Source organism: Crocodylus siamensis, chromosome 3 (genome assembly GCF_052110815.1).
Source record: "Crocodylus siamensis isolate JL-2025a chromosome 3, ASM5211081v1, whole genome shotgun sequence".
In the NCBI taxonomy this organism is placed as follows: domain Eukaryota; kingdom Metazoa; phylum Chordata; order Crocodylia; family Crocodylidae; genus Crocodylus; species Crocodylus siamensis.
This window is the reverse complement of record NC_143397.1, coordinates 157,936,065-157,948,648: the sequence shown is the minus strand read 5'-3', so window position 1 is coordinate 157,948,648 and position 12,584 is coordinate 157,936,065. Positions and strand designations below refer to the sequence as shown.

Here is a 12,584-nt window from a genome sequence, read left to right as displayed (position 1 = left end):
ATATATATGTCTCACTTTTATGGACTGTTCCAATGAATAGCTGATTGCTTTCCAGGAGACACTAAGCCTTGACAAATACCATTAAATTTCAAAGAAAAGTGAGAGTGCCCAACATGCCATGCCATGCCATTGGGACCACAAAGTATAAACTATATCCTAATACATCTCAAAAGTTCTTGAGGTCTTAATGTATTTAAGCAATTATTCTAAATAAAAATGCCACATGAAGATATAAATAGATATATATCTTAAGATTTAAAACTTCACAAGCCTAGTTAATACTGCAAACTCATTTGTATTAAGTTAACTTTATGAATTATATCAGAATTATATCTACATTTTTGTACATGTGGTGATATTGAATTTCATACCTCCTTATGGATATCCATCATAAAGTTACAAGTGCATTCAATTGAATAAGCTGCTTCTGCAGCTTGCTTATAAATGCTGTAGTTCTCAGAATTCATCTGCTCCAGATAGGCTGCAACAGATTCATGAGTGTTTGGATATTCCAAAGAAAAGGGCATGTCCAGGGACAGAAGAAATAAAGCAGTCTGCAAGCTCTCTGGTAACACATTGTTGGCCTTGAAGGAAGTTAAGGGAGCATTGTAAAAAAGAAAAAAAAAATATTGAAACACAGTACAAACATTGACTACTGAATTCCACTTCTGAATTAAACTAGCATAATCCTCAGTACTGTTATTTAGATTTTTTTAAAGTAAAATTAATAAAACAATATGCAAAATATGCAAAGAATACAACCTAAAGCAGATGCAAGTTGGTTTTGAATTTTTGACCTTAGAGTTTGAGCTGCCACAATGTGCAGAAATATACACACAATCCAGCCATGGGATGGTCAGTTACAACAATTCTAAGGTTGAACCACCAGATGGCAGACTATACACAGACGTCCAGTTATCCTTATAGGCCTTTGCCCATCATAATTTTAAACTCCGTAAGTATTTCTACAATTCCTAAACTATGTAACCTTGTGCCAGATACAACATAGCACCAGATTCAAGAATGACTTAGGTAGCATTAAACGATTACTCAGCTAAAAATCAATCATCTGAAGTCTGATAACTATATCACTTAACTGCTGTTCACACAGAATTATAAAAAACCTAAAATCACACACACTTCTGCTACTGTACTGAGCACCAAAAGAATAGAAATGGAACCATAAGAAACTGAATTAATATGGCTATATTTTTTTCCAAGAACTAGAGAGAAATCACATAATAGTAAAATATATGCTACTTAATGGCAAATCATTCAGTCACAGAAGTTTAGGATTGGAAGAGACCTCATGAGATCATCGGGTCCAGTCCCCCTGCTCTAGGCAGGAAAGACTGCTGGGGTCAAATAACCCCATATGCATGGAAGAATCCTTCCAAGTTAGGCTCCAGAATTTCTGGGAAAAACACCCCAGAAAGTTAAGACGCAGAGCAAAGTGGTGAATTCCAATGTAAAGCCCTTAAAGATAATTTTCCATGTTTTCTAAAACCTTCAGTTCCATAGAGCGGGTGGAAGTAGGGTCTGGAATCAAGGAAGGAATGGGGCAATACTTTGGGATCAAGCGAGGGATGAGGAAGAAGCGTGAGTTGGGAAAATCGTGTGTGGGGTGGGGAAGCAGAGAGGGTAAGGGGATGGGCAGCAGTATGTGATCCCCTGACCTGCACTGCTGCCCCAACACCCAACGTGCTGCTGCCCCCATTCCCTGACCAGCACTGCTGCCTGATCCCACATGTGTGCTCTGCCACATCCTCTGACCCGAGCTGCTGACTGATCAGTAGCAAATGTGTAGGAGGACATGTCATCAGCACAGGGCAGGGGATGTGGCAGCAGCATGTATGGGGAAATCTAGCAGCTGCGCAGGTCAAGAATAAGACATCAGTGCACATGGGGAACAGGTGTATCAGGTGGGGGGAGCGATGGCAGGGGTGGCAAAGGGCAAAGGCAGCAGGGATGCAGGCAGTGGGCGGTGGGGGGGAGGTGGGAAAAGAGTAAGGTGCATGGGAAAGGCAGCCTGTCCCCCAACCCCTGCAGTTGGGGATAAATTTATTATGACCCTCCTAATAATTACATTGTATAAAGGGAAAATTATAAATTTGTTATAATGCTCTTTTTATAGAATCTAATTGTTCTATAATTATTTTAATTATCTTAAATTCAAAGTAATCTTGGATTTGGATAAATATGGTATTAGATTACCATCTAAAACTTAGAAACTGCAAGACTGTGTAATACAACATACTGATTGCTTTTGCCTCTAGACCAATACAGCTACAACTTGGGTACCTGACACATGGAAGATATCAAATTTTAGCTGTTTTTAAGTGAAATATTCATAATTTTACAAGGAAGGAGCAAGTTTTACCACCTGAAACTTGAGACCCTGCTCTTGCCTTTGTGCAAGATAATTTGCATTATCACAGAGCCCAGAGATACCTCACTACACAAGAAATTCCTGTGCAGAAGAGCTTTCCATCCTTTTACACTTTTGTGAAATACGAAACACCGTAACCAGAAGGAAATATGACTACATCCTGCTTGCCACCAAACAACTTCTAGGCAAACAGACTATTCCAACTTTTCTCTGAACCTAATCTCCATAAAATGAACTGATCCAAACAAGAGATTTTACCACACCTTCAACTTTCCTATGAAACATGAACTTTCATTTCTACCCAGGAGAACTTTTACAATCTTTTTTTCTCCTATGCCTGAAGAAGGGTGCGTGCACCTGAAAGCCTGCAAATAAAGAAAAATTATTTTGCAAACATCTAGTTGGTCTAATAGAAGATATCACCTCTACCACAAGTTCTGATTCCTTTAACACAACTTAATACTACTTTGCACGCAGTATCCTACAATTAATAATTAAGATCACTGCAAAATGCATTACCAAGGGCATCTCATATTCTAGCTGTCAAATAAAAGGTCTCCACTATTTTAATATGAACAATAAGTGAAACAAAAATAACTATTTGAACAGATTATAGCTTGCTAATAACAGGTAGAGGGCAGCATAGCCTTGCAAACCACTAAGCTCTTTGACTTCTTTGAAAAAAATATAGCAGTGATAAACTTATGTTTCTGTTTAAGTATCCTATTACAACTCTTATGCAATTAATCAATCTAAGCATTTAAACCCTGTGTAAGTCAGGTACTTAATTAGGTCAATTCAAGTCTGTTTCCTGCATGACCCGATCTACTGAGGTAATATAATTCCAAGATACAGTACCTGGAAGTGACACATCTTTAATCACTGTACAGTGATGGCTTTAATCCTGATGCTAACAATACACTCTCGTGAGAGAATACTTGTTATGTAATACCAATGTCCCTTCCTCGTGCACACTGGCCAGCAAATGCACTAGGAAGTTTTACTGCATCAAGCCACCTGCTTCTGCTTGGTGGGATTCAGGACAGGTCCCCTATTGCTTTTTTAAACTTGAACAAATGTTGCTCATGCAAATATGACCTGCCCAAGGCTTGAATGGAACATTCTATGCCTCCTTCTAGCTGATGATAAAGTTTTGATCCCATTCTCATAGGTAGACTGGAAATATGATAGAGGATAAACAACACTGGATTTTGTCAAAAACAATATGAAATAAAGTACATTTAAAAACACCCATCTTTGCAGAAAAACAGTACTGGATCCTGGCTTAAGACCCTTTGAAGCTTTAAAATCATAGCGGATTAGGCAGAGTGCTGTTTAATTCTATGACTCTTAAGACCACCTGCAAGATTCACTAGCCTGTTTACCTTGCCAACTAGCTACTAGCACCAAACACAAACTAGTTGAGAGAACTAGTTCTTCAAACTTTCCTACTATTACAAAAGGACAAGAATTACTATTACTATCATCAGCATCAATACCATCATTATCATTATTGCTGCTGCTATTATAAACAACACTATAATTAATCTTCTTCTTCACCTTTTCTACGGGGAGAAGGGTTTGTAACAATCGGACTGTGAAAAGTGAAATACTTATAAAAGCCATTCTGTGGTGCACCATCATCATCTCAGGTTGCTCTGAACTGACATTGTTTTTGTGGTAGGATATGGTTTCTCCAAGTGAATTGAAAACGGTAAGCAGCTTATCTTTCTGCAAATGAAAACAAAGTTACAAGAATGTCAGTGGAAAACATAATGAAAAAAATATCACACAGCATTATGGCATGATTTAAAGAATAAAACTGAAATATTTAGGTAAATATTAAAAGACAAACATAGTTAATTTTACATAATAAAATACTGTAGTAGTATCTTGATTTTCTTTTAAATAAAAATACTATTAAAATTTCTGGAACTGTCCTCAACATTTCACAGAAAAGAATACTGCATCTCTGAAACAAATTAGGAACCTTAGATCGAATCACTAGCAAATGAAATCAGCTGTTTGGACACAAGAAAGGGAGCATGTAGAAAAGGAGGTTAGCAAAACCTCCAGGGTTAAAAAAAACAAAAATAAATAAAAATAAAAAATCAGAGCCACACTTGAGCTTCCGGCTAGGCTTCCCAACACAGCTGCAACCCTGGGAGGGCCCCAGGACCTCTGGTAAGGCTGCTGGAGTCAGCACAGTTGCTGGCCCTAGGCTCCTGTACCCCACTTGGAGTAACCTGCCACATGCCGCTGCTACTTGTCCCCAGCAAAACAAACCACCACGCTCATCTAGATGCACCCAATAGGTCCCAAATTTAAGGAAATTACAGGAAATATGACTGAATCAAATAATATTTCTTCTAAAGTAAATACTGTCATGAATTCTTACATAGGAAGGAGGAAAGGATTATGTTAATCTAAGAAACTACAGAACATTGATTTTTTCCTGGCTCAATAACAGAGCAGCTAAACCCTCTCATTTAAGCCCATTAAAGCAGTATTTTAAACTCAAGGATAGAATCGGTTTAATTTCTTCTAACGGACACTAGTCTCACTATGAGTTACAAACCCAAAGCAAAATGTTGAGAATCTGAAGCAATTGATATTACTAAGAACCCTATCTGAAAAGGACAGCATATTAATTCAATCCACAGCACATCAAATTGGGAAAAGCTACAAAAACTATTAAGTATGGAAAGCATATGCAGTATTAAAGGGATGTCAGTAAAGAATAGGACAGTGCCCTGCAAAGTGACCATTTCACATATGCAAGCTCTAAAACTGAATCACCATGATTCATTGCTCTGCTCATACAAACATACCTTTCAAGGGGTTTGCCAATAATGGTTTACCAGTACAAACCCCTTCTCTCCAAACATAAATTGCAGTGTATGCTTGTTCTTTTGATGAGAGAGCTTATACCAGTTCCCTGACTTGAATAAAGTTGTACTAGCTAAAGAATCATCGATAGGTGTACTAGGTTAGAGGTATGATGCTTCCACATTCCTAGAAAAAAACCTCTACAATGGTCAAGTTTTAGTATAGATTTTGGTGGGAAGAACAGGGAGAAATTTGACTGCTTCTATATAAAAGAAAGTGTTCTATTTTCACATTGGCCCTATTCAAATAAGCATATTTATCCAAGCCAAATAACAGCTAGTCAAAGGACTAAAATTTAATTTGACACCAAACATTCAGGAAAAATTTCAGTGTAGCCTTAATATTGTTCAATAATAACGGCCCTTGAAAGACTGAAATCAGCATTAAATTCCAGGAGGTTAAAGCAATAGGAAATCTGCCATTCACTACTGGGGTTCTGTAAATAACAATTATGGTAATGTTACCAGCAAAAGTCTGACACAACAGCATACACAGCATCAGATGTTTAAAATTTTACAAAACTATGGGAGGCATTGTTTCATACCTGCTGACATTTTCATAATCAAGGCAAAGCCTTGTCGACTCAAAAGTGAGCTGAACTCAAACTCCATGGTAGTCCCTAGTCTCTGATACTGATAAGTAAACTAAATGAGTGCATATTAGATTCAGGTAAATGAAAATAAAACCACTATAGTACCCAGTATTTTGATATTAAATTTTATTCTTTCATGCATTTGTCATGAATGATCCCCTGCGTTTTAAAAGATATCACAGGAAAAGGAAAAAAAAAACAACTCATCCTGGAAGCAGAGAGTTGGGAATGTTGATATCCAAGAATATGGGGAAGGTATTCAATAAGTAGAATTCTCTTCTAAAATGCTAATTTAATATTTAATTTAATAAAGTCAGCTATAAATATAGTATATAGGCTGCAGGGAAATTTGGAAAATTCAGCCAACATGCTACCCTCCTCCCACACTCAAGTCTCCCCAGCAGGTGTAGGTATGTGTTGTCTATGGCTAGGTACAGACATTACACTTCTTGCACAATAAGTGTGCAGACAGTGCTTTATAGCCATAACCGAACAGACGTTCATGGCACATAAGGAGCACTTTAAAAATGATGGATCCTGCTCTAGAAAAATGTGGTATCAGACTCAAGCACATAAGGTTAGAGCGCTTTATTGAACATCTGTACCAGATCCCATCACAGCTGAAGTTAGGTCTCAGTTCCCCAGCATCCCAGGGGCCCCTCAAAGAGCAGCACGATTGCTTCGGCTGGTGCTCATCTGCTCTGGGCCAGCACAGACCCAGCCCTGCCACGACGCTGTCACAGAGAGGAGACAGAAAAGGCTGTTGTCTCCTCTGTGTACGGCTGGGCAGGAGCATGGGGGAATTGGAATTCTGAAGTGTTTCTGCCAAGGCAGGTGACACAGGGAACGTGTGTCTGGCTGAAATACTCCTTTTTTATATGTTTCAAAGTACAGCTCGCCAAGACCTGAGCCAGCAAGCTGGAGGAAACCTGCATGGCAGGGGGGCTCCATTTCAGAATCACTGTGGCCACTGCATACAGTTTTGTGTCATGCACTCCCCAGCTATGCAGTAAAACAGAGAACTTCAATGACCTGCAGCTTAGTTTCTCCCATTTCCCACAGGGATAGTCAGTGCAGCTGTTCAACCCCCTTCTTGCAGAGGAGAAAAGGGATCTAATTCAGTGTCTGCTTTGCCTCTACTTTTCTGCAACTTCCAATCTTCCAAGAACCAGACCTTGTGGCCTCTCCCCACCACGGCTGAGAAATCCTACACCCCTGCCATGGGAATCCTGGCTAAAGGCAGAGTCTCCCAGCAATCTGGGAGGCCTGAAGCCTACCCCGAGTGTTGGCAGCCTACCAAAGGAGTGAGGTGAAAGCAGGGAGGAGGGGAAGAGGGGAGGACAGTGCATTGTGAGTTGCCTGGAAGGCTTGAGCTACTGTACATGTTCCAAAATGGAACAGGCCAAAATAGTATTTATGCCCTCCAGATGTATTTTGTCATGCTTCAGAGCGTTGTCTCATGTACATTTTTACACAAGCCTTTTGAAATGTTCCAATTTTCATTTCTGTCTTCTACTTTACAGTACTTACATTTAGAAAGTTTTTCCTGAGTTTTGCTAAACAGTTTCAAATATCCTTTGATGTTCTTCAGAGCAATGTTCCATTTTTAATTTTCTTGAGTAGTCTCTAAACCTGTCGCTCATATCTTGTTGTCCTTTTCAGTTTAGTATAAGTAAATCTCTCAGGTTTTTATAGATGTGCTCCAGGAGACAGAGGGGCAATTTAATTAGCGAGTCATGCTAATTAAAAGTGTCCAAGTGTCATGTGCATCAGCATCCCTGTGCTGAAAAATGGTGGTGGAGTGCTTTGAACTACAGCTTACCTAACAAGTTTTAGTTTAAAGCACCCTTCCGCCATTTTCAGCTTGGAGACACTGATACACATGACACTGGAGGCTGCTGGAGAGCATTAGTTTCTGCACTCCAGCAGACTCAATTAATCCAGTATGTCAAAGCAGACTCCATTTACAGTACATCAGAGCAGCCTCACTACATGTTTATAGGAGCCCTCAGTTCCCTTTTTCTAAATGTGTTTCATTCAACACATTCTGAAAATGAAAATTAATACTGGATATTTTATTAAGGTGAAACTTCAGTATTTTCTATTAAAAAAGAAAATCTAGAGTTTAAAAAAAACCATGTCAATAACATTAAATTGTTGACATTATTCCAGTTTTAATTAGCATCTGAAAAAATGAAATCTGTGATGAGATGTGCATATTCTCCAGTAGAAGCGACAGATATTTACAGAAAAGACAAGCTATTAAATACCATTAACAAAAATTTAACGAAAAAAAATCTGCCTAAACTTACCAACTCTAATCCAAAGAGGCTGCTATCTTCCCAAACATCTTCTGATATTGCATCACTGATAAGGAATATGTCTTCAGCAAGCAATTCAAGAACTTGCATTGTCACTTTTCTACTGCCTAGAAATGCAAATGAGAAAAGAGAAGTTACAGGAATTCCAACAGAGACTGGATATGAAAGCATTTAATGTTCAGAAAGCTACCCTTTTAAGCATGGAGTACTGGAACTCTGAACATCTCAGAACTTAATTTCCTTATGCCTCATGCTAGTCAGCTAGCACTAATTGTCATTGTTGTTAACACTCAGCAATAGCTTTGACTAATGCCTGTTTTTTCTTTATTTCCTTCTGAGGACATTGAGAGCTCATGTGCTAGAGGACTTGCTCTACACCAGAAAATATTAGCGATCCCTCACATTTCTAACGGTAAGACAGTTTTATTTTTACTTTAATTATTCACCTGCAAGCTAATGAAACTCACTATTTAAGTCAAATTCCAGTTGAGAAAGTCATGCTCTACTTGGGAAGCCTCTTTTAACCCTACTAGATTCACAATGGCTAGCTTGCCACTCATAAGCTGAATCTAGCTACAATAGTACTCTCCTTACAAAAGGCTGTTGGGATTTTTTTTTCTTCATTATATTTCCATTTGCTATATGAATTTTCAGAAAATTAATTGCATTTTTATAAAGTATGCAAGTAAAAACTGCAATTGCTGGAGTTCTGCTATGTTTAACAAGAAAGAAACTGATGAAAGAAATATAAGAGCCTGTATATTATCCAGTCTATCTGTATAAAGTAAGAACAGTTCAACAGTAACCACACTACAAGCAAGAATTCTGAGATTACTTTTACTTGTTATATACTCCAGTTCCGGGTCTCCTTGGTCTCACATACCTGCCATCAGATTCTGGCCCCTGTATACCTACATTAGTGTTTCATATACAATAATAATCTCCAAAAAACCCTCAAAAATATAGGTTTTAAGTTAGAAAGGATCCTTGTCAAAACTTGTCCCCTTTCTTTACAATCAAACTCTAATCCAGCTCGCTTTCCATTAGGTATCAATTTAGGGGGACACAACGCAAAGGGACTCGGGCTCAAGCATTTTTCCAGAACGCATTTTATAAGCGTGTCCCAGGGAGACACAAACGGAGGTCCCAGAACACTCACTCATGGTGGGACCCAAGGCTGGGGTGAGCTCCCAGAAGGACGAAGCCAAAAGCCCTAAGAAGGGGGCTTACTTACCTTTGACAGGAAAAGCCGTGCCACGCTGAGAAGAGCTGTTGGTGCGGTTTATCAGCCACTTTTATTTGGGACTGGGAGCAGCGCTGATGGATGACGTCATCGAAAACCACCGCCTGGTGGATTTAAAGCCAGCGGTGGGGCAGCAGCTAAGCCAGGGATAGGAGGCAAAGCTGCTCCCTGGGCAATCAGAACGGCAGAAGCAACAGGTCTGCGGGGGACTGGACAGGGACCCACCAGAAGAGTTCTGGCTCCCTTAAAAGGGTAAACAACTGGCTCAGCAGGACAGCCGGGCCAAGGAAGATGGCGTTGAGGGATCCCAATGACCAGACACCAGAGCCGTGAGTGGGGTGGGCTGTGGCCCAAACTCCTACTGTTTCTTTTTTCTCCTTTTTTTTTGTTTATGTTAGCATCTTGAAGGGCATCCAGAGCCCGAACTGGGGTAGGCATTCCCAATTGACCTGAAGGATCAAGAAGAAGAGTGGAGGCAGCCTTGTCGAACGTGATGGCTCAAAGATAAGGCCAAAGCAGATGTTGAGGCTGGACTGGTCCCATACCCCATAGACACCCAGGGTGAAGAAAGCACTGAGGGATGGGCAAGAGGGGCCAAGAGCAAGAGGCAACATCAAAGGGACAAGCTGGCGATCCATTACCTGGTTGTCTTGAAGGCTGGCATATGGCTGGGGTATAAGGGAAGTGGAGCCTCAAGAATGGCTGCAAGGGGCAGCGCCCGGTCCGCGAGGTCCCGTGAGGGAGAACCCCATTACTGAAAGGAAGATCAAGTCATGGCAGGCGACTGTCAGGTCCCCCCTCAGGGTTGAACGCAGTCCAGCTCCCAAGTCCCAGGGACACATCCTGCAGCCTGAACTGGGCATGCGCTCTAAGGCTGCTAGAGAGCACCTATACCAAACCAGGCGGGTGCAAAGTAAATAGCTTATACATAAAACACAACACCACACCTACCATCAGTGAGATTTCTAATGTATCTTTGCACTCTCTCTTAGCATTCCTAAATGGCATAAGAAAGACTCAGCAATAGTACTGCAGCACAGAAAGTATCCCTTCCCTTACTATAAATAACTGTTCAGAGGATACTCACGGGTCAAAAGAAGGAATGCTTGTATAGCATGAAGAAAAAAATTTCCCCAATAAAATCTGACCAAAAAGTAAGAATATTTGCATATAAAGTTTTATAGACTTCCAGATATAAATTTTATTACTGCTGTAAATCTCATGTTATTTGACATTGCGGTAGTTCAGAGATGCACCTTACCTAAAAATCCACCCATCTGGGAACCTTGTGGAGGAATTTTTGTGGAAAATTTGTTACCAGGTTTCATTGTCAGTATAGGAGTAGTTTCATGATAGTGACCCTTCAGCCAGAAAGCTACTGCCGATTTGCCAGTGGCCATGAAAGGGTTAAAAACTGTAGCTGCCATGCTGAAGACTGGACTCTACCCTCTCTCCATGCTGACAGTAGGCACAGAGGGGAAACATTAGTCTCCCTGCTTCTATTCCAGCACTGGAGAAGGGAAAAAAAAAAAAAAAAAACAGCTTCCCTGCTTAAGCTTCCGCAGTTTTGGAGAGATTTTTATGGACAATAGGTATGCAGAAGTATTTACATAATGGTGGCAGCATGTCCAAATTGGGCCCTTCCTGAGTGTGGCCCTTTCCTGCAGTTCAGCTGTGATAGTCTATGACTCAGACAGCAGCAGTGACATATCTTTAGGACTGTCTAAAGCAGTAACTCTCAAGAACACAGGAGGCCAAGGTCTGGAAGTGGCTGCTTTGGGAAAGCAGGCCCACCAAAATATTTGGTGTCAGCTAGCAGGAGGGAGGGAGGGAGGGAAAGTCCCACTATCTCAGCTTGGACATGCTGTTGTCATGGTGTAAACATATCCTTAGGAACCACTCTAGAAGTTGCAATGGAAAGATAACAACTTTCAAGGAGATGCAACTTCAAGGGTAGAGGAGAGTGTCTGCAGTGGAGTGGAGAGGGAGCAAGCTCATGTAGCTTTCACCTAAAGCTGAGCCAAAAGCTGCCAATGAAATCCTCCTCAAGAGCAACTTAGAAGAACAGGGCAAAAGAGAGAGCCCTTGCTTACTCTAATTGGCAAGCATATGAAAAAAGTTTCTTAGTAATAAGTAGTAATAATGGCACCATTTTAAGACCAGGAGTTAACTTGCCCCTAAGAAGGTGCCTTAAAAGAATGATGACTATTCGTATATTCAAATATAATTGTGCCTATTAATTTTGCAAGCAGATTCTGGAGCATAACATATTTCTAATGTATAAGGAAACAAATGCTACCACAAAACCCTGATGATTAGGAAGGCCCAAAAATATTTAAATTGTACACCTGATCAAGATTGGTTTACATTATGAACACCTTTTTAATAAGGGAGGGTGAGGTGAAAGAAAAGTTGAGTAGTATGTTAAGAAGTATACAACTGAATTCTTTTATTGCTTTGAAATGTATACGAGTTTCAATTCAGGATATAGATCTATGTATCCTTTTATTTTAGAAAAACTGACCTGAGGCTTCTTGCATTTAAAATATATTGTCTACTGAATGCTACTAAGCTACTGTGTGTTGCCTTCAATACAGAGCAAAATAAGATTTTTTAACATAGTACTAGGTTCAATATCAAGCGCTCATTACTTATCCGAACTTAAGCTCTTTAGGTATCAGAAAGTTCTTGAAAGTCCAAAATTAATAGAGACAAGCATTTTCAAAAGGAGGTTCTCTCGACCTTGTGCACTAGGCATTTTAAATTGGATACTAAACTAACCTAATTCATTTCAGGAGTCAAATATAGTTATGTTTCCTTCAACTATCAGACTAAAGCATTTATCCACATTCAGTGAGGTTAAGCCCCCTTTTACAAGCATCTTGGCTAGTGATGCAACTGCATTTAGAATGTGTACAAATGTTTCATTACTAAAAGGGCAAGGGAAAATTAAATTACTATATGAAGGCATACTTGTGCAATTATTGAGCAGAGTTTTAAGAGTACAGCATGATATACTCCATTTCCCTTCAACATAAAAAAGGGCTCAAAGATAAGCAACCAATGTTCAGCTCACCCACAGCACTGGTCAAGGCAACAGTTATTAACACTTTATTAGGAGTGTTCAGAATTCTCATCACTATTTAAAAA

General features: G+C 39.8%; 1 protein-coding gene across 4 annotated transcripts in view; it reads right to left on the bottom strand.

The window, feature by feature from the left end:
• The window catches only part of RTTN (rotatin), a 154,887-nt gene that overhangs the window by 114,162 nt on the left and 28,141 nt on the right, over window positions 1-12,584 (bottom strand). For all 4 annotated transcript variants that reach the window (XR_016441379.1, XM_090039589.1, XM_090039590.1 and 1 more), the window contains exons 10-12: window positions 8,183-8,298; window positions 3,950-4,120; window positions 372-584 (exon numbers count right to left, since the gene is read on the bottom strand). Coding sequence is in view for 3 of the 4 variants with exons in the window: in XM_090039589.1 (XP_089895715.1) it covers window positions 372-584; window positions 3,950-4,120; window positions 8,183-8,298 (500 nt within the window). In the remaining variant the exon portion in view is untranslated. The remainder of the gene's footprint in view (window positions 1-371; window positions 585-3,949; window positions 4,121-8,182; window positions 8,299-12,584) is intronic.